Below are 23013 nucleotides of genomic sequence, written 5' to 3'. Positions count from 1 at the left end.
GAGATAAAAAGGGAAAAGTAACGTAAATTAATGACCAATAGTGGACAGCTAGGACAAATAATAGGATGCTGAATCAGAAAAATTGGACCACTGTGTTTTCCCATAGTCTCAAAATATGTTTTGTTTTCTAAAATCAACTTGATTAATTTAATATTTTAAAATTTAAATATTTAAAATTATATAAAAAATATAATATGTTACAATTCCTCTCATATCAATATAATAAAAAAATACATTTTAAAATATTGGTGTAAGTTAACGTAGTTTAACCCTAAAAAAAGAAACGTGACAAAAAATTTGGGACGGAGAAATTAACCTGCAAGAAATTCCAAAGTCAGATTTTGCTGTTGTCACCTTCTATCCACCTCTCTACTTAAATGTTTTTCCCCACTCCAGCAGTGAGACAATTACAAACACAGACTGATCAAATACTAGAATTTTGAAGGAGGAAAAAAGTTTTCATTTGCTTTGTAGAGAAAACATTGATTGAAAAATCAGCATTGTTTAAAGATGGGGGAGGTAAGTTTCTACTCTTCGTCAAAATTTATATTCTTATATATTCTTGAGTCGAAGCTCTATTGGAAACAATCTCTCTACTTTTATACGATAATGGTAAAATCTATAAGTGTTCTTTCTATCCTCTTCAGATCTCACTTTGTAAATTATACTGCATATGTATGTTATTGTTGTTGTATATTCTAATGTAGGCGGAACTTGAGTACAACATATGAGTTTATGAGAATCGAATATTGTCTAGATTCTGTGTACTGTGTATCTATCAAAAAATTTACCACATATCTATAATAGAAAAATTGACTATATAAATTTAAATATTATTTGTATATTAACTTGAGTCTGATCTTCCCCAAGAGCTCACATCGACGGGAAGATTTGGCTTTTCGGGGTAAAGATTATGTCGTCACGATACATAAAATATTCAACCAGAGCGGTTATAGAAGAGTTCAGAAGGATCTGATCGTAGATAGAGACTTCAACCTGCCCAGTTGCTTCCTTTCCAGTCGCTTCCTAAAATTCTGGATCCCTACCCATCAATCATCCAACACAACCAACTATTCATATCATCTTTCAATAGTTCCAACCTATTCTGTGGATCAAGATAGCCTTAGTCCATTACTGAAATTCAGGGAAAAGGTCCGGTTTTTTCCGGAAGGAATGAGACTTCTTAAACAAAATGAACGAAGGCCCAATGGCTTTTATCCATCAGACATGAATGAAAGGGGATGCTATGTTGTGCCTAGTAGTACCCGAAGCATTGACATTGAAAGAAGTCCATCTTCATCAAAGGTCAAGATCTCCATAAATTCAATTATTTTGCCTCTCTTTGCTTATTCTTTCAAATATAAAATGATCTCGGGAATGGCTAAAGAGTTGCGGATTTCAATTCTTTAAAGATTTTGATTTTTTTCTATAAATAGAATCAGGAGCTCGTCTAACTAATGTACTGATGTAATTCCATGCAAATATGGCTATTCGGCAAAATTCCTATTTTATTTTAAGGTTGATATTTGAATCAGGTAAGCTTTGAGTCTGCTGTAGGAATCCATAAATATCAAATTCTGGATTTGCCTCTTATGTAAGCAAAGGCAAGAGTTAGGATTTTGAGTTTGTAGGTTCTAAATTTAATAACAAAGAAATCATCGTTTATTGTGTTCTGAATAAAGTAGTTTCTTAGTTACAAATTAAATACATGATCATAGTCAATATTACAATTTTTAATCAAATTCGTAGACAGGCTGATAACTCCGCCCATGAATGTATGTAGGTACTCTAATGTTCTTTTTTTTTTCTTCTTGTTGTTTTTAATGTTTGAATTTTGAACATTTAGAACAAAGTAGTAGAAGATCAAGAGGCTCAAGAGATAGTGCTAAAAGTTGATATGCACTGTGAAGGTTGTGCTAGAAAAGTTGCTAAAGCCTTGAAAGGCATTCAAGGTATTATTTCTCTCTAATTTCTTCATTTTATTTTTTATTTGTTTTCTAAAGATTTTTGTTTTGGAACTAGACATTAATTGAAGAATTAATTTACTCACAAGTAACACATTCTTAAAACCATCAATAAATTAAAGACTATAGTCTAACAAAGACATCAACTTTTTTGTGTTAAATAGTACATTATGTTGTTTTGGGTATGGTTTATTACGATTTGAGTTAAATAATAACGTTATCTGTAATTATCTTTTAAATGAAGCGCAGGAGTAGAGGGAGTAACGACGGATTACAAGACGAGTAAGGTGGTGGTGAAAGGCAAAAATGCAGATCCACTTAAAGTGTGTGAAAGGGCAGAAAGGAAAAGTGGTAGAAAAGTTGAACTTATTTCACCTTTGAAGAAGACACCTGATGAAAATATAAAGGAAGAAGATATTAAGAAAGAAGAAGAGCCCAAAGAAGAGAAAAAAGATGAGGTAATTAATTTAATTACTTACTATTAATTAGATAATTAAATTCAGCATACGTGTGATATGAACTTGTGAATGAGTTATTTACTTTTAGCAGACTAATTTTGAACTTGTAAATCTCATGCATGTACAAATTTAATTAATATTTAATTTAATCTTATTCTCTTTAGGTTGGGGGGGGGGGGGGGGATTGGGGGGAATTAATTAGCCCATGATTAGATATATTTCGTCCAACTTGTATTAGTATTAATAATTAGTTCATTCAATTTTGATGTGTCCAACAATTAAGTTAGATTGATTTAGACTATATATGTAAACCAAGCCACAAAATGATCGATAAAGAAGACTTGTTTAAAAAAAACCTTTAATTTGATATGCTATATAGTCAAAATAAAAAGAAAATAGTTATGTTTGATTATAAAATAAAATAGGAAAATAAAATGTAGCGTGAATTTGACGGATTGAGTTTATGACCTATTGTTTAACTCATTTATGATCTAGTTCAAATAGTTTTTGGAATGACCAACTTATTTATTTACTTATTAGCTCATTTTTATCTGTTCAAATTCGACTAAATTTGTTCATTTGACATCCCCAATTGTCTGAATGGGTACATAAGGTATTTTACATCAATAATTTATTGTGGGATTGATAATATCATTTTTTTTGGTTGGTGAGAAAAATAAAGTTAGTTTTCATAGAGACCAAAATTAGCTGCCGACCAAGCACATGCAAGGTGAACAATTCTGAACAAACCAATGGGGGCTCTATTGCTTTCAAAAATTTTAGTAGCTAAGTTGATTGAGTATCTGAATTTTCACCTTGTTGATAAGATTTTCATTTTTCACCTTGTAATCCTTTCCCGTATTCCTTTTAAAAAAGGAAGGCGGCTATAGCTTGGATGGACAATTTTTTTTTTGGAGCAAGAGGATATCAAAGTTTGAGCTCATGGATTCAGAAATTAAAGTTTATGGGACTTAGGAGAATTCACAGATCGGACCGACATTCAATGCCTTGAATGTTATGTTGTCCGAATTCTTTAAAAATATATCATTGAATATGTGTTGGATTTTCTAAAAGTTATGTATATTTGAAAGATCTAATATGAATACGACAATGTAGTTAGAGGGTCCGATCAATATTACATGATAATTATATGTATTATTAATGATCATTTGTATGTACTACATACTCCTGCCTAATCATATGCATATCTTCTTGATGAGTATGTTTACTTGATTAGATGAATTAATTAACATGGAAGTGTTATATATATATATGTAGCAGCCTCCTCCAGAAATAACAGTTGTGTTGAACATTCAAATGCATTGTGATGCTTGTGCTCAAGTTTTGCAGAAACGAATCCGCAAAATCAAAGGTACAATATAAATAATTTATTTAGAATTCTTACACTCAAGATCTTAGTTCTGACTTCTAGTATTAATTGTGCTACATGTTGTGACAAATATCAACTTTAATTTAACAATGTGATGTATACAGGTGTAGAATGTGTTACTACAGATCTTGAAATAAGTCAAGTAATTGTAAAAGGTGTCAATATCGACCCAGAAAAGCTAGCAAATGATGTATATAAGACAAGTGGAAAACAAGTTTCAGTTGTAAATAATATTATTCCTATTGAAGAGAAAAAGGAAGAAGAAGAGGAGGAAAAAGAAGAAGAAAAAGGAGAAGATATTATGAAGAATTATAATTTGGCTCAAAAATACAACAATAATATGGAGTACTATGCTAATTATTCCCCTGAAATTTTCAGTGATGACAATCCTCATGCTTGCTCTCTCATGTAACTTAATTTTCAGGCCAATTTAATTTTTATATACTGGTAATTAATTATATCCGATGTTCGATAGTTATATTAAAGTCTGATTAATTAAAATTCGCACTACATAAAGCCAATTCAGGAGGAAAACTCTTTATCAAGAATTTTTTTCATATTCAGAAAGAAATAACTCCATTCATTTGTTTCACCACATTCTTTGGTGATCTTATAATATTTTATATTTTTCTTCATGTTTTTGCACCAATTTCTTGTCAATGCAATCCCCTCCAACTTCATTATTGCACTTGAAAAGTACCACAACCCTTTTGCTGAAGCCCTTTATCACTTCAGTTTTTTCAGAGCCCAAGTTGTTGGTAATTAATAATATCCACATATACTATAGTCAATGCCATGGAAAATGTGTGTGTTTCTTTCTTTTTTGTAGGTTAGTATAAGAGGAAAAGTCAAGTTATTATGACAAGTACATTTCTAGCATTTGGTCATAATTTTAAAAATTTATCGTAAATATATGTTTGATCATAAAAATTTAATCTTCAAATATTTTTAAGTTTCAAAAATTGGCTTATACCTGCTTTTAGATTTTTAAGATTTTCACACATAAAATTTTAATTTTTTTCTAATAAAATGCATGTCCAAAGTTCAAACACAATTTTAAATTACAAAAGTCACAATATTTTTTTTTTAAAAAAATAAATTTTAACTTTAAAATTTATGATCAAAAAGATAAATTTTCTATCATAGGTAAATATACTTTTGAGACATCGATACATTTTTGGCTGTTTGTGTGGTTCTTGTCATTGATTAGTTGGTGTCAAATTGGAGAATATTAATTATTGTGCATATATATATATATACATACATACTTGGATTCTTTTGATAGCCAAATGCTAGGTACCGGTGAAGCATAATTAAATGGGATAAATATGCTTTTTTTTTTTTTTTAAGATGCTTTTTGTATTGTTCTATATTTTTGTAGTAAAAGTTACACTTTTTTCCTACTTAAAATTAAAAAGATAATTTTACCTTTTTTAAGATTCCAAAATTGCTCTTTCCAACTTGCGACATTTCCCTTTGTCCCTTCTCGATGATCCCTTTTTTTATTACTAATGTTGTTTGTAAAATATTAATTATTACGATAACAATAATAAATCTAATATATTTTCATAAATGAGATTTGAAGAGACTAAGATATACATAATTTTAACTCTATTTTTTTGTATAGATAGACTATTTCTGATTGACTCTCGACAATTCTCTTCGTTTATTCAAATTTAGGAGCAACAATGAATAGGAGAGGGTGCTCACATGAAAAAAGGTGAAGTAAAATATATAATCATTACTACATCAAAATTTGTTACACTTTATATACACTTTAATTTGTGAGCACTTTTAATCCAACCTATATACATAGCTCACTCATTTTCGTTTGTGGATTGAATAACACAACACAATTTTCTCATTTCAATCTTTACTTTATATACTCTGTTGGCTCATATATATATTGGGCTTGTGGTCCTCTAGCTATATCCAAGTAGACACCACACAACACGTTCTTCTGTTCAACTTGTCTTCTCTCATTTTCAAAGGTTCTCTCATAAAGAGGAAATAGCTAGACTAACATAGGTCGATCGGTTCGTTATAGTTTGAATAAAAGAAAATAATTTTATAAAGTCACACAATTTTGTCAAAAATTCTCTTAAGTGTTCCAAATACATATGTATCTCCACTTCATGTTAAGGCCAGGGAAAGAAAGAATTTTAAAAAGATATATGTCCTAGCTCCTTGTTCCATAAGCTTGTTTAATTTGTCCCCAAAGTTCTTTTTCTCATTTCATTAGTATCTTGTATCTGAATCGATGTCGCACTTATTCTAAGTAATTGGGAAGAAGACCGAAACATGCCACTAAAAGACTCCACTAAGACAAAGATGGGCTGTCAAGAACATAGATGATGTAGGATGGGCAGTTGGTCAAATCTAGTATGGATCATACATGGACGGTAGTTACGTTGGAGTCGGCGGCTCTCCCAGTTTTCCCTCATCTGAGGAAGAGGATCAAGTTGGCCCTTGCGAATAGTTTGATGCACTATATCTCCCTTCAAACCTTTGAGTAAAATGCGGCAAAAGAAAAGAAAGAAAAATTCATGGACCGACCCCATCATATCCACCCCGTAGTTCCTACGAGATCACCCCAAGGAGCACTAAACTACACCCTTATTTTGGTTGCCAGTGAAAGACCAAAACTTTTAAAGAAAAAGGTTCTTGTTTATTTTTTGTGACTCATTATTATTCTAGATTTATGGTAGTAGAAGATGATTAAATTTTGAGGAAATTAAGCTAATGAATTCCCTTCCATTTCCATCAAACACATGTGTGGAGGCAGCAATCACAATATATTCTGGACCACTTCGTCATATATGCTAAAAATATATGGGTACATTATATACTATTGAAATAGTAGCGGATCAAAATTGAAATTTACGATTTACATGAATACAATAATTTTTGCATATGTTTTAAAATTTTCGTAAATATTTGACTATAGAATAAAAAATATTATTGTAATCAACTCGAAATATTATAAAAATTCATAAACCTTAAATTTTGTATCTATAGCCATATTGAAACCAAAACACGGTTGACTAAACGAGGACTTTGTGATGTTTCCATTAATGGGTGGTGTTGATATTATGTCCAATTAATGTGGACATAATGCGTAAGCACAATTTCTAACTATAGTTCTACTACTAATTTCGTCTTAAATTATTTGAATTTTGATCAATTTTTTTAATTAAATTGAGAAGAGAAAAGGTGCATATTGTATTTCTTCTCATATAATTTTAATATTTAAATTTTAACTATAAATATTAAGTTGATCTAATCAATTTAACTTTAAAGATCAATCAAAATAACTTTGGCAAATCAAATATATATACTTGATGTCACGGAATTAAAACTCGAAACTTGAAACCAAAAAGAGTTAAGCTGTTGTGTCATTTTTTATCACAAGACTACAAGGGTTTTTTTCCAACAAAATTCCACTTCCAGCTGTTATCCAATTCATGAACTTTCCTACTCTTTTACTTAAAAGTACTAATATAGCGATTATAAAATATATAAAAATTATTCCGATGATGGTAATTGATTAGACACAAAAATTAGACCTTGTTGTGTAACTGCGGTGATGATTTGGTGACACCTTCACGATTAATCACTACGTACCACACTAAATAGGATTTTTTTCATATTGATTTAAGTTTTGTGAATAACAAAAAAATATTAATTAATAAAAAGCATTTTTTCTCTTTCAATCGATATTATTACATACAAATTCAAATTAATCGAGATAACAAATTAAATATTAAACACCGCATAAATCAGGGGAGACGTGTACACATGTGCGCAAATAACAGTGGAAGTGCTGAAAAATCAACGCTACTTCTCTAGTGAATAAGTTTTAGTCCCACCACTAAATTTCAATCGATAGGTCCTTAGCTATCTTCCTTTCTTAATATATACACTTGCACATCACTAACCCTCACTTTTTCCATTTCTTTTTTCATTTTGCGTGCATTATTTTCAATTAATTTGAATTCGCGTTACATAAAATCAAAGAATGTCATATTCATCGCATTATCCTCCTTTTATTAATTTATCTCTAGTTAGTATGTTGTCAACTCAATACATTACGGAACCAATACCTTGCATTTAAGTACTATTGTTATCTTTTTGTATAGTGATTGAGAATCTAACGCCCCAAAAATCTATGAGTCCCTTTACAAATTAAGTTTGTCAACGGAGAGTGAGTTAGGGTCTATGGACTATGATCATACAAAGAGGCATAATCGATGGGCTATATATATGTGAATATTCATGTTCTACCGCTTGTTCGTTCTGAAAAACCGAGGAGGTTAGTGACAAGCAAAAAATGGTTATCAGTTCAAAAAGTATTTCTGCTTTTGAATGAATGTAACCTTCATAAGCGCATTTGTTAGAAACAAAAATATGTACAATAGTTTTCTATATTCTAGCTAATTTGAAATAAATGAAGTCCAACTTTAAATTCTCTACTTATATGAATTAAGAACTTATACCAACATCATATATAATCCAAAATAAAAAGTCTAAATAAAGGTTACGAGTTGAATTCATACTTAATAGTTAATATTATAGCTCTGCCACAAACTTACAACAAGATTGCATGCATCAACTATTGTTCTTTTATTACCTATGATCAGTGTCAAATGATTCTTGAATGAGCTTATTATAATTTTTCACTAAATTAGTTATTTATTAGTGAAAGTTCTCTGATTCCTATTACAATCACCATACATCGGAGTTCTTTAATTCAAAAGTTTAAACAAGAAATTATAAGTTAGTAAAATGGTAGGCTAATGACCATTATTTTTCATTTTCAATATATCAAACACTTGTAGTCCATTCAATTAATACATATATAGTGGAGCGCCAAGTTCAAAAATTTACTCTTACGTGGCGAATATTTGAGTGAAGGTTGATTCCTATGGTTTTTTCTGTGGGTCCCAATCATGGGTAGCACACGTGCTTCTCTCTACACGTGTCATAACTAACGGTCAACCCAACGTTGAAAACTAAATTCTTTAAATTAAGAAATAAGTATAAAAAACATACCTAAATTAGTTTAGATATGAAATTCATTCTCTCAATAATTTAGGTATGAAAGTAAAAAAAAGAGAAATAATTTAAGTGTGTTTTTGACACTTATCTCTTAAATAAACTCCATTAAACCATTAACGCCGTTCATTTCTCCGTTAGTTTACACGTGAGCTTACATCCCTACGTGGAACTTTTAGTGGGTCCCATATGAAGAACCACGTGTACAACGGAGTAACTTTTTTGTCAGAATGGGTAAAGAGTGTGTCAGTACCAATATGGCACGTGAGAATCACATGCTCGCCCAAGTCCCACTTTTTCCCATTTTGATTGGTCCACATTTTTTATTTTTTTATTTATATACCATTGAAAATGTCATTACTTTTCTTCAAAAGTCAAAATTAAAATATTTTATTAATTATAATAAAAAGAAAGAGAAGCAGCAGAACTAGTTCTTGACTCATATAGGTATGTTACTTACTCTTCATTTCAATTTTTTCCTTCATTTGAAATTCTTCCTTTTGGGGTATCGTGTTTGTGAATTGAATAATAAAAAACGAATCATCGGAAAATTTGAGTTTTGATTTTATATATAGAAAATCTTTTTTGTCATGAATCTAAATTAGTTTGATTTCAAGATAAAAAAAAAAAAGACGAAATGAAAGCAAACAACATGAAAGAAATCTCTATTGAAGTTATATTTAATTATTTGATTATAATATAATTGAGTTTATAATTAAGTATGATTACTTTTGGTATTCCATACGTATGCAAACAGAGATTCTACATGCCTAAATTATTGTTGAACCCATAAAACATTCTCCCAAATAATAATATCATATTAGATCTTTAATAAATGTTGTTCCAAGACAAAGACATTGAGGTCACACAACTCATAAGCTTCCAAGAACATATTCATATACCTGTAGTAAATCATTGAATTCATTTAATTTGTCCTTTCAAATCACGGACTTAAGTCAATGCTGCTTTTTAACTTTAGAAGACGAGTATTTTGAAAAAATTACAACGAAAACAATGACGTATCAATATACTCTCATAATTGAAAATTATGCTGGTGTTTAGTTATAGATTTAATTGAAAGTTAAAAATAAATAAATAAGTTTTGTAATTTTATTGAAGAATAGTTTTTAAGAATTTTATATTATATTTAAACATGTATTTTTTCTTGAAATTGATAATACGAAAAGGCGAAATGAGAGAGGTAATTATAAAGTGACAATCGAAATTCTACGAGGTGAAAGTTCACCTTGTTAATTAATTAAGTTATTAATACTCTTTAACAGAGAATTCTTTAGTGAAAATTTAGATCCGGCTATTTAGTTACTAGTAACATAGAGATAAAAGGGTATTTTTAGTAATAAGATATATAGTGTAACTAACTTTGTCTTCGTACAGGCTTATATATAACGACATCAAAGTACAGAGCATTGTCAGAGTATTGCCTCTTCAAAAATTCACTTCCAATGACTACCAAAACCTCCGTCCAACCACCACCTCTCTCCACCACCGCTGGCGGCGGCGGTGGCAAGCTTAACGGAGACACACCCTCCAACGACGAGAGATGTTCGGTAGAGGAAGTAGCTTTAGTAGTACCGGAAACCGACAACCCGACTTTACCCGTAATGACATTCCGGGCATGGTTCCTCGGACTTTCTTCTTGCACAATCTTGATTTTCCTCAACACTTTTTTCATTTACAGAACCCAGCCATTAACAATTTCAGCTATTTTAATGCAAATTGCTGTTCTTCCAATTGGGAAATTTATGGCTGCTACACTTCCCAAGAAGAATTTTGCTTTATTTGGGAGATGGGGTTCATTTAGTTTGAATCCAGGGCCATTTAATATCAAAGAGCATGTGGTTATTACTGTTATGGCGAATTGTGGAGTTTCCATTGGAGGTGGTGATGCTTATTCAATTGGAGCTATTACTGTTATGAGGGCTTATTATAAACAGAGTGTCGGTTTCCTCTGTTCTCTTATTATTGTTTTGACAACTCAGGTACAACACAACTTTTTTCTTTTAGCTTATTTAATCTCAAGTTTACGGTTATTATTGAATGTTTGACATTGCGGAGCTAGAATTTTCAATAAGTTAGATTTAAAATATATCGAAATAAACACACGAAGAAAATAAAAGTGCGTTCGACATCTATCGTATATATTTAAGAAGTCGTTTTAATAGTGTATAAACAGTGTAATTTTTCAGTTAAAAGGGGTTCAACCTGGCTCCTCTACCTACTATATGTTGTTGTTGAAGGCTTGAAGTGTTTGATTTGAGTTTTAGTTGGTCACTAGAAAACAGCAACATAAAAGAGATAAGGGGAAAGCGTTGAAGTTAAGCACACTGTTTGAAACTATAGTGCAAGTAGGTGTTTGGATATAACACACCTAAACTATTTTATATATTTTTTTTGAGGGTGGGTTAGTAATATTTTAACTTAATTTTAACTAATTCTAAGAATTTATTTAATTTTTGTTTAGGTGTAATATTTTGTCCAGGTGGAGTTTGATGGAGTTTGATGTGATAAATTTTTTAAAATGAAAGAGAGAGTGTAGCACACACCTGAGAGTGAAATAAAAGAGAGAAGTGTTTCTCAAACTAAAAAACGATAGTTTAGGTATGAAATTCACACTCCCAATAATTTAGGTATGTTTTTGACACTTTCTCTCTTTATTTTTTGAAAAAGTAAAAATTTTGTTTGAAAAAACAGGCTCTAATATCGTTGTCGGAAGTTTCGATCTTTGTTCTTGTAATTTTAATTTCATGGATTGGTATAGAGGAAAATTTTACACTTGGGACAATTTTTTGGATCATTTTCCTGTATTTGGTTGGGTATCAATGTATTCAACATATATTAACATGAAGATGATAGTATTTGTGATACTTATGAGCACTAGAGGTTGACGATAGTGTCTGATAGTTGAAGTAAGAATTTGATATTTGTAATGGTATGTGACAATCGCTAACAAACAAGAAACTCATTTTTTTCCATTTTGGTGGAAATTTTTTCGTTTGAAGATAACATTTTCCACAATCCAAGGTAATCAAACATTGGAATAATTTTATCGACAAAATGTTTTATAGGAGAACATTTTCCCCACAAATCTGGAAAGATTTTTTTTTAGATAACAATGTATTTTGTGCAGATATTGGGGTATGGATGGGCGGGGATGTTGAGGAGATACTTGGTTGATCCTGTGGATATGTGGTGGCCATCAAACCTTGCTCAAGTTTCTCTATTCAGGTTCGCCTGATCGCTTATGCAACTATGCCATGGCTGTCCTTTTGTCTAAATAAAATTTTGTGCCTTTTCAAATGCAACAAAAGAAAGAAGTGACTAAATTCCACAATTTAAATGTCATTGTTGTTGGTCGTGTTTTCATCTTTATATATATGACTTTCTTATAACAGGGCACTTCACGAAAAGGAACCAAAAACAAGAAGCTTGACAAGGATGCAATTTTTCCTTATATTTATGGCTGCAAGCTTTGCATACTACACTTTCCCAGGCTATCTATTTCCCATTTTGACCTTCTTCTCGTGGGTCTGTTGGGCGTGGCCACATAGTATCACAGCTCAACAAATTGGCTCGGGATATCATGGCCTCGGTGTGGGTGCTTTTACCCTTGATTGGGCTGGCATATCAGCTTATCATGGCAGTCCACTAGTGACACCCTGGTCCTCGATTCTAAATGTTGCCGTTGGATTTATCATGTTCATATACATCATTATTCCTCTATGTTACTGGAAGTACAACACTTTTGATGCTCAAAAGTTTCCTATCTTTTCAAATCAGTTGTTCACAGCTAGCGGGCACAAGTATGATACCACAAAAATCTTGACTCCACAATTTGATCTCAACATTGCTGCTTATGAAAAGTACAGCAAGCTCTACCTCAGTCCTTTGTTTGCCCTCTCAATCGGATCGGGATTCGCAAGGTTTACAGCAACCCTCACACATGTTGCACTATTTCATGGCAGGTTAGTCTCTCATAAAGCATTATATACTTGTATCTTGTCATTTTTTAAATTTCTTAGAACTTGTAACTTATTCTTGAAAATGAAATGAGATTCGTTGAAGTTTGACTAGAGTTATATGTAAAGCAATTTAAATGGCATGGCTTCTTAAAAAGAGAAATAGCAGGTTGATTTCTAAACTCATAGTTATTATCTCAAATAGTCACTCGTCTTCTTGATTCCAATTTTTCTCAATAAAGAAAATGTCTTTCTGAGATAATAACTAATAGTTGAGTGACTATATGAGAAATCATTTCGAAAAATAGCTCAAATGGATTTGTGAACTGACAATCTGTTTCATTTCAACTCGGATAGTGACATTTGGAAGCAAAGTAGATCAGCTGTGAAGAATGTCAAATTGGACATTCATGCAAAACTGATGAAGAGTTACAAGCAAGTCCCTCAGTGGTGGTTCCTCGTATTATTGATAGGTAGCGTAGCCCTATCACTTCTGATGTGTTTTGTGTGGAAAGAAGACGTGCAGCTGCCGTGGTGGGGCATGTTGTTTGCGTTTGGTCTTGCTTTTATTGTTACTCTTCCTATAGGAGTCATTCAAGCGACTACCAATCAGGTGATCAAACCTTTGTTTAGTTTTTCATAATGTTGCCTTGGTTTTGACCTTATAAAAGTTCGATTTGGTGACATAAAAATTGTTATTGCATTGCAGCAACCCGGATATGACATAATTGCACAGTTCATAATTGGTTATATCCTCCCAGGAAAACCAATTGCAAACTTGCTTTTCAAAATTTATGGCCGGACAAGTACTGTTCATGCTCTCTCCTTTTTAGCCGATCTTAAACTTGGTCACTACATGAAAATTCCTCCACGATGCATGTACACAGCTCAGGTTAGTAACTTCTTTCTATGTTTTTCACTATTCGAACTAATAACATGTTTGCAAGGATGTCATAGTTTCCAATTTATTTCTCGTGTTCCAGCTCGTGGGGACGCTGGTTGCTGGAACAATCAACCTTGCTGTAGCATGGTGGATGCTAGGAAGCATCGAGAACATTTGTGACGTTGAGACTCTTCATCCCGACAGCCCATGGACCTGTCCTAAATTCCGAGTGACTTTTGATGCATCTGTCATTTGGGGTCTGATTGGACCACAACGGTTATTTGGTCCCGGAGGATTATACAGGAACTTGGTATGGTTATTCCTCATAGGTGCATTGCTACCAGTGCCTATTTGGGTGTTAAGCAAAATCTTCCCGGAAAACAAATGGATCCCATTGATCAACATACCTGTTATATCGTATGGTTTCGCGGGAATGCCACCAGCCACGCCAACGAATATCGCTAGCTGGCTTATAACGGGTATGATATTCAACTATTTCGTGTTCAAATATAGAAAAGAATGGTGGAAGAAATACAACTATGTTCTGTCAGCCGCGTTGGATGCTGGAACAGCTTTTATGGGTGTTTTACTGTTTTTCGCGTTGCAAAACGAGGGTAAAAACCTGAAATGGTGGGGAACAGAGTTAGATCATTGTCCCTTAGCAACTTGTCCAACAGCTCCTGGAATTATAGTGGAAGGATGTCCAGTTTTCAAGTAGGCCTAACAACAAGAATGGTTCAAGTTGAATATTCTTAGATAAGTTTTTGTGTTTTGAGGGTTCAAAGAATTGTTGATGTAATTTTGATAGTTTTTTTGTATTGTTCAACTAATATATTTCCCTATCATACTTCAATTAGATGAATGTTCCATGGTTGCCTTTGGTTCATCAATCCTATTGAGTTCTCGAACTATTTTCCCTTGATTCGTATTATCGTTGATTGCTAATTAACCGGATTATTAATATTCGTAGTATTATATTCTCCCAAATTACTACTTGCATATTCAAGATAGATCGTTGCCTATATTTCTATGAAATTGTTCTATTATGAATGCAATAAGTTTACGGTGTTTAATTGAACACTGTTAAGTATATTCTTATCATGAAGAAACTTCCTCCTATTACTTAAGTTCATCCGATATATGATCTATTTCCTATTTTGATGAGTCGCTTGTAAATTCATTATTTTTTTCAAGATAAGTAAGTATTTTTTTCTCTATCTCTATAGTTTTGATTAAAAGATAAAGAAACTCGGGCATCGACCCAGGAAGAATCAATTTTCGATTAAGAATTTTGCAACACAAATCTTCATTAAGTGAATTGAAATTTACCTAACTACACCTCCACTCCTAATGAAAAAGTTAGAGAAAAGAAACTAAATTTTAGTTTTAGGTAAAAAAAAATTAAAAAATCGAATAAATAGTTGAGATGAAGCCACATGTCCAACTGTTAGTTTTAAGGGGTCGTTTGATTGGGAACAAGTTATTTCAAAATTAATTATCTTGGAATAAGATGGGATAACTCATATATATGAGACAACTTGACAGCACAAAGTTTTAACATAGCAAAAATTCATAATATACAAATAAGATCATGTTACCGGCTGCACCCTCAACGTAAACTATATTTTTTGAACCTTAGGACCTCTCAAATCCCAATCTGAAAGACGCACACAAGTTAAAAAAGACAGTATAGTTTAAAAACTTTTCAAGATCAAGAGGGAGCCTTACATGATCTTGTCAATTAATTTTTAGGGAAAGTAGATTTATTCAGGTCTTATTGTGTCGACGGCGCAACAGATGACTTCATACCTGACTAAATTATATCAATGATGAACGATCATGTATCGACTCGAAGTTATAGATGATTTGGACAAGGCCACTCTATATCCAGCTCAAGGTCTTTCCAATTTGACTCTTTGTTCTCCCTCGTGGTGCGACCTTATGAATCATACCAACTCTATGTCCAGCTCTAAGTCGACTCAGGACTTCAGAAATACAGATTGCAATTTCTTGGTTGATTTTCAAAATATTTACATTAATTTCTGGAATAATTTCGCTCATTATAAAATAAGGAAGCAAAGAAATTAGAATACAAGATTGGTAGTGGTACCGTGGAGAAGAACAAGAAGATAGCAAGGATGAGCGTATAACTGGTTGTTTCCATCAGGTCACTGTTTGTTGCCATTTTCTGTGGTTGATCACAGCACGCAACAAGTTGTGATTTTGCCATTTGAGGGGGTTGGAGCAGAGCAAATTCTGAGTGGTACGAAAGAAAAGATAATTAATAGGTCTAATTTGTAATTTGGGATATTTAAGTCAAAGTTGCATTCAATTTCTATTATAGGCTTTCAAAAATGTTAGCCGTTATTGTTATGTGCATATACCATTAATTGAACATATAATATATCATAATATTAAAACTCGATTTCAAGAACTTTGATCGATGATTATTATTTGCAGTGTTGATTCTTTTTAAAAATTAAAAATTATTTTGCTGTGTTTTTTAAAATAAAAAATATCTTCTCTTTTATTTCAAAAAAAATTTCATAGATTTTTTTTATCTATCAATATTGTATAAATGGTGTAAAAACATGTATATATAATATACAAATAATTATGTAGTGTATATGTAATGTATCGATTTTTTATAAATAGTTATGTAGTGTATATGTAATGTATCGATATTGTATAAATGTATATGTAATGTATAAATATTGTATAGATAGTTATGTAGTGTAATGTAATGTATCGATATTGTATATATATTGTATAAATGATGTATAAACATGTATATATGATGTATAAATAATTATAGTGTATATGTAATATATTAATATTGTATAAATGTGTATAATCAACAACAACAACAAAGCCCAATATAATTTCACCATGTGGGGTCTGGAGAGGGTAGAATGTACACAGACCTAACCCCCACCTTGAAAGGTAGGGCGACTGTTTCGATATTATATAAATAATTATGTAATGTGTCAATATTTATTTGACTATCATGCATTCTCACCTAAATAAATAAAAGAATAAACAAAAAAATAAAACGACATAAATATTCATATTTTCCACAAAAGAAGTGAAACAACTATAAAAAAAAGTGAAAATAAAATTAATAAACCAACTATTTATTTTTATAAAATAGCACAACATTTTTAAAAAAAACAATGGGTCTTGCACAGCCGAGTTGTCCATTGGCCATTTTTTTATAAGAGAAAAAATAATGGCTATTTTTTTGTGAAAAGAAAAGGGCCATATGGCTAGTGGGTGTAATTTGCCCCTTTTAAATCACATAGATATTAATGTTAAACACATTTAAAAATAGATATTCACTTTTACTTGTTCAATTTAAAAAAATTAAGAAATAATTTATAACTTAGCTTCTAATTTATTCTTATTATTAACTATAATCATTTTTCATTACATTAAATTTATCATATTCAAAAAAAAATGTAAAATAGTCATTTTATTTATTGTGTGTCAAATCAATACTAAACAAATAAAAATAAATTAAAAAAAATAGTAATTTTTATTAAACTCGATTTTGGCCAACAAAAAAAGATAAATAAGATAGTTGATCAAAACCAACCCCACCAAAAATTGGCCCTAAAAGCTTAACAAATATTCATCGAAATTCTACACTATATATCTAGTTAGCTTTATCTATTATAACATATATTATGTCTTATGGAGTATAACATGTGAACATTTTTTAAATTTTATGATACTATAAAAATTGCGTTAGATTATTTTGCTGTATTAATGTAATAGTTAATGTAACAGAAAACAATCAAGATTTAGTAAAGATATAAAGCCAAGCCCCACCATTAATTGTAACTTTCGTCAACTATTTTATTGGTATTGGAAGGAAAGAAAACAAATTACAAAACAGTTGTGACTCAATTTATTAGTTGAACGAATCACATAAAATAAATAAAACCAAAATGGGAATTTTTGGTGGGATTGGTTTTGACCGACTATGTTGACCGAAATTGAGTTCAATAATAAATACTACTAAAATCATAAATAATAATGTATTCATCCGTATGATTGGGGAACAAGTTATCACGAAATTAAATTATTCTACAATTTTATTTTAACTAAATATGGGATATTATTTTAATATTAACCACGGACTTAATTATTCCTTCTCCCTCTTACAAACGAGCCCCTAGAGAATTAATATTGCTTGTCTGCCTATATAGGTGCTGATAAGATTAGGCTACCAAACTGACGGTTAATCTTCCAACTTTTCTTATATGAAAATCAAATTAAAGAAATTTATATATAATTGAGATATTAGCTACCCTTTCCATATACTTTGTCTCGTCATTCATTCCATATATATACATAATTGATCATATTTAGAAACACAAATTAAGGATTTCATATATGTATTAAAGATGATCCAACAAAGTATTGTGACATTACTGTCTTTATTTGTAATTGTGCCAATAAGTTGGGCAATTAATAATCCATTAATAGAACTTTCAAGTAGAGAAGAATTAGCAAAGATAGCTGGTTATGGTGAAGAAAAACTCTCTACTGTTTTCCTCCATGGTACTCTTCTTTGTGGTCACACACCACATCCAGTTCAAGGTTTAATTTCTACTTTTTCTTTCATCTTCAAATTTTTCTATATTGTACATTTGTTTCAATATTTTTTGTTTGCTTTTAGCACATGATATACTATAACATAATATGAATGATCCATGCTATAGAAAAAAAAATGGTTATTATAGAAAGATTTGACTGTATTAATATGATGATCAGGAGCAACAGTGGCGGTGTATTGCGGAACTAGTGGGCCGGGTCAGGTAAGGAGATCATCATGGGCCAAAAATGTAACAGATGAAAGTGGAGAGTTCACAATAGATGTCCCTTCTCATTTCCATGCTAATATTCATGATCCAAATATATGCCATATTCAAATTCTTCATCTCCCAAAGGACAACTCACTTTGTCGTCGTCATCATCATTCTTTTACAAAAAGGAAAGCATTCACACTAACATCATCCAATATTGGTGTTCGCGTTTACACGATTCCAACAATTTACCTGATTCCTAAAGCCAGCTCACAAGTATAAGAAGACGAAATTCATCTCCACGCACAATTTCCTGAGATGTTGTTTTAGTCACACGCATTATATTGAGTTGTGCGCTTATATGTTAAATTTTTGTCAATGTACAATTTTGCATATATAGCTTTCTAATTAAGCGTGTTGTACGTAAAAATAGTATTATTAAGTATATGTTATGTGAGAAATCTCATGTTTAACTCTTTGAGTGACACCTTAAAAATTAAATATGTAAACCCCTTTTTCAACAATTGGTTAGTGACTTGTAGATGATCGATTAAACATGAAGTTAGTAGGATCTTAAATTTCCGAACATTATCACGAAATTTTACTTATTAAATTTAATTTTTCATAACATTAACTATATTTTAATTATAGCGTCAAAAAATTGACTAGTGAATAATTTTTGGCTGATCAGCCCAATGGATCATCAAGTACAATAATAATTTTTGTGGCTAATTGTGGACCATACATATTAGAAAAAAGAAAAATTACTTGATTGAGTATTTTTTAAAAATTAATTACTGATTTTAGCGATATTTTTTATTTATTACTATTTATAGCAATACATAGCAATATTATGATAAATATACACTTGTATTAAAAATGAATTGTGTATATAATATAAATGTATTATAAGTGTTTTAAAATATATATTATATTTGTGTAGTAAGAAACTGACATAATGTATTATAAGTCTATTAAAGTATGTGATAAATGTATTATCCATCTATAAAACTTGTATTATATATGTTTTATAAATAGTTCTCTGCAATATGTATTAAAACTGTATTATAAGTGTTCAGTGATTTTTTTTATTGCTATAGATGGTAAATATTTTCTTAATATTGTATATTTATGTAAGTTTCCCTTAGAAAAATTAGAAAATGCCTAACCCATCGGTGACCCCTCAAAGTTGGCACCAACTTTCACTTAGACACCTCAACTAAGTTTTGTTCATTTTAGACACCTCAAGTAAGGTTCCGATGTGTCATTTTGACATTTTTTTTACAATCACTCAAATATCTAAAGTGTGTGTAATACACGTGCTGCTGATGTGTCAAAGTGACCAATTAAATGAAGTTAATGACCAATTTTTTTCTAATCAAAAGTCATTATTTTAAAATTATTTTTGATATATCTGTCACGTTTCTTCATTTAATTGGTCACTTTGACACATCAGCGGCAAGTATATTACACACACTTTAGATATTTGGGTAATTGTAAAAAAAAGTGTCAAAATGACACATCGGAACCTTACTTGAGGTGTCTAAAATGAACAAAGCTTAGTTGAGGTGTCTAAGTGAAAGTTGGTGTCAACTTTGAAGGGCTAGCGATGGGTTCCGCCATTAGAAAATGACACTTCCAAATGCCTATGCCATTGATTGCCATTTTCATTACCCAAAAAAACACTCAATTTTTGAAAGTGACTTACAACCACCCATATTTGTATATGTATATGGTTTTTGGTGTTTGGTATCCGTTTTAAGGCTCGAGTAATCATATTCTCCTTAAAAAAATTTACTTTAGGAGATAAAGCAGTATCTATCAAAAGTAATAGCAATGCATATTCACGATTCATACGAGATTTTCGATTAAATGCGAAAAAGTACTTATCACTCCCAATACAATCTTTAATGGTACTTGCAACCACTCATAGCTATAATCATCAAGAATTCTGCTGCATTTCCATTTTCCTTTCAAAAGTTACTAACGTAATATGACTGATTATAGTAAATTACTTATCTAATTATCTTCTTCTCAAGCAACTAACTCATATTTTCTATAAAGAAAAAGTACTCATGATATACCCACAATTTTAGTGGGAAAATTAATCATTAGAAGTAACAAATTAAATTTTAATATTTACATATATATTTGTATTTTACTATTTTCCCATCAGACTATTATAGATTTTTCATTTTTGAATATTTTAATCTCAATTGGAAAAAAGGCTTTCAATATTGTACATAGCCATTTCACTTTATTCATTAAATTAATCATTGAAACCTAAAATTAAGTGATTGAAGTAACCTTTGAGTAATGGAAAAGTCTATTAGATGTTTTATTTATTATCCAAAAAAATGAAGAATTTTACAAAAAGAAAAGGTGATGTGACCCAATGACCCTTTAAGACCCACTGGACCCAAACCCATGGAACCAATACATCATTGGGCCACCTTTTTCTTTTATCATATTTTAAAATAATTTAGAGTAGTACTGAACAGACAACACCAAAATGAATTGATAACAGACAACACATAATGTTAAAGAGTTATATTTGGGTTTGTCGAAAATTTATGATGTCGTTTGCAACTTCAAATTAATGGGTCTTCATGTTTTTATTGTATTTGTCTATCGTAAATCATACTACTAATAGATAGATCATAAATGTAATTCAAATTTTATGAAAAATAGGTTATATATGTTGATTTTCTGAAATTCTTTTTTGCTTTATAATCAATGAACATAGAGCAGTGAAAATTGAACAGAGAAGCGGGCCTAAGTTCCGAAAATATTTTTCACATGAACACAAACTACCAAACATAAGAAAACTAAGAAGTTAAAGAGGTGAATAAAAATGAAATAATAATTCAAATATGAAGGACTATTAGTGCTCCATAAAAAAGAATAAAGACGATTTTGAGTTTAAAATTAAAGATAAAAAGATTATTTTGAGTTTTTCCTCATTACATTTTTGCTTGAAGGATAAACCAATCACCAAAAGTTGTTCTATCTGTTCTCTTTGTGCACTTTATTGAATTCGGAAGTTTGTACTAAATTCAAAAATAAATGTTCAAGTTATAACATTACTTTAGGTTCAGAACAAACATAGCCATCTAAACTAATGGAAAGTAATTGCATTAACCAACAAACTGGGTCTTTTTTATCCTCATCACTAGAACAGTCCTTACATATAATTTGTGCCAAGGAAAGAGTACATCAAAACCACCTCTGTAGACGTATGCACTGTAATTATAACATCTTACACTATAGATGAACTAACTTTAAACCAAAATTATTAAATATTTGAATAAGTAACTTTCCGACAGCTTTTCACCCTAACATATCCAATTGTTGACATATTTTATAGAAGGAAGAATGTAAGAACTACTGCAAGTTGGTGTTGAATAAAGACAAGTAATTCAACCTTCTTGTCAGTATTGATATGAATAATGCAAACCCACGAAGGAGTCTAATTGCTCAAGAACTAGATGAAATCGAAAATGAAGCACCAATTATAGTGAAAGAAGAAGTAAAAGCAGTGAGGCTGCGAAGGAAGAGGGGCAAGTAAAACACTGAAGATCATCTCCAAATCAAAAATTAAAAAAATGGCATAATACATAAATTAGCTCCTAAACTTGACTTTAAATTTTAAGTATGACCTCTAACTTTCATAGTGCACAAATAAACAATTTAACTATCCATTTCTTAAACAAAAAAACACGTGAATCCAATAGCCAAAATGCGTAATATACAAATGCTCCCATGTGGATTTTTGAGTCACTCAGTGGCTGCCACGTAATTAAAAAAATTACGCGTATTTTATAATTAATAAAAAGAAATTCATTAAAGGTAAAAATGTCATTTCCACTTTTTTTTTGTTCTGGGCCTCAAAAATGACACGTGATGCACTTGAATTGCGTCTCCATCATGCGTTTTGTCATGTTGGATTCGCGTGTTTTTTTGTTTTAAAAATGAATAGTTAAAATATTTATTTGTGCACTATAAAAATTGAAGGTATATAAAATTTGAAACCAAGTTTAGGAGTCAATTTATGTATTATGCCTAAAAATATAAAAGTCGAGACAAAATAGATAACTTTCTTGATAATGGAACTAAACAATGAGTTCCTTCTCTTGCTAAACCAATGTATGTATCTTATTACCTAAGTGTGAATTCATAATATTTGAGCGTTTTTCTAATTTAAAACTATATCACTTTTGCTGGCAGAGCCTTATGAATTGTGTCATCTATTCTCTCATAAAATAATATTGGCCCAACGTCATTATAATGATTCAACCATTTAAGATTATCACAGTTTACTATCTTTATTTATTTATAAAGATAAATAACCAACCAAAAATGATGTTAAGTTCGAGCTATAATTTAACATCGTAGTTAAGTTTTTTCTCGGTGGCAACTGGCAACGGTATTTCATTGGTCCTTTCAAGTTTAAATCCAACAATGCATACATTTCT

General features: G+C 30.8%; 3 protein-coding genes across 5 annotated transcripts; all 3 read left to right on the top strand.

The window, feature by feature from the left end:
* The first annotated feature begins 357 nt into the window (after positions 1 to 357).
* Positions 358 to 4270, top strand: LOC129895796 (heavy metal-associated isoprenylated plant protein 7-like). 3 transcript variants are annotated; one of them, XM_055971582.1, is made up of 5 exons: positions 358 to 519; positions 1847 to 1952; positions 2214 to 2422; positions 3701 to 3794; positions 3917 to 4270. In XM_055971582.1, exons 1-5 carry the CDS (start codon positions 511 to 513, stop codon positions 4222 to 4224), a joined length of 726 nt encoding a protein of 241 aa, XP_055827557.1. In that variant the 5' UTR covers positions 358 to 510; the 3' UTR covers positions 4225 to 4270. The 3 variants fall into 3 exon arrangements, with proteins under 3 accessions (XP_055827557.1, XP_055827541.1, XP_055827549.1); XM_055971566.1 differs by lacking the exon at positions 358 to 519 and adding an exon at positions 759 to 1305; XM_055971574.1 differs by lacking the exon at positions 358 to 519 and adding an exon at positions 780 to 1305 and having other exon boundaries at positions 3704 to 3794.
* A 4974-nt stretch (positions 4271 to 9244) lies between these two features.
* Positions 9245 to 14602, top strand: LOC129895788 (oligopeptide transporter 3). Its single transcript, XM_055971557.1, has 7 exons — positions 9245 to 9314; positions 10263 to 10867; positions 12016 to 12113; positions 12281 to 12850; positions 13202 to 13457; positions 13554 to 13736; positions 13828 to 14602. Exons 2-7 carry the CDS (start codon positions 10331 to 10333, stop codon positions 14443 to 14445), a joined length of 2262 nt encoding a protein of 753 aa, XP_055827532.1. The 5' UTR covers positions 9245 to 9314; positions 10263 to 10330; the 3' UTR covers positions 14446 to 14602.
* Positions 14603 to 18072: 3470 nt separating this feature from the next.
* Positions 18073 to 19044, top strand: LOC129885609 (uncharacterized). Its single transcript, XM_055959956.1, has 2 exons — positions 18073 to 18332; positions 18507 to 19044. Exons 1-2 carry the CDS (start codon positions 18137 to 18139, stop codon positions 18818 to 18820), a joined length of 510 nt encoding a protein of 169 aa, XP_055815931.1. The 5' UTR covers positions 18073 to 18136; the 3' UTR covers positions 18821 to 19044.
* The last annotated feature ends 3969 nt before the right edge of the window (positions 19045 to 23013 follow it).

The sequence above is a fragment of the Solanum dulcamara genome, chromosome 1 (assembly GCF_947179165.1).
Source record: "Solanum dulcamara chromosome 1, daSolDulc1.2, whole genome shotgun sequence".
Lineage (NCBI taxonomy): Eukaryota > Viridiplantae > Streptophyta > Magnoliopsida > Solanales > Solanaceae > Solanum > Solanum dulcamara.
Note: the sequence above shows the minus strand (reverse complement) of the source record. Positions and strands in the feature narration are given on the sequence as shown.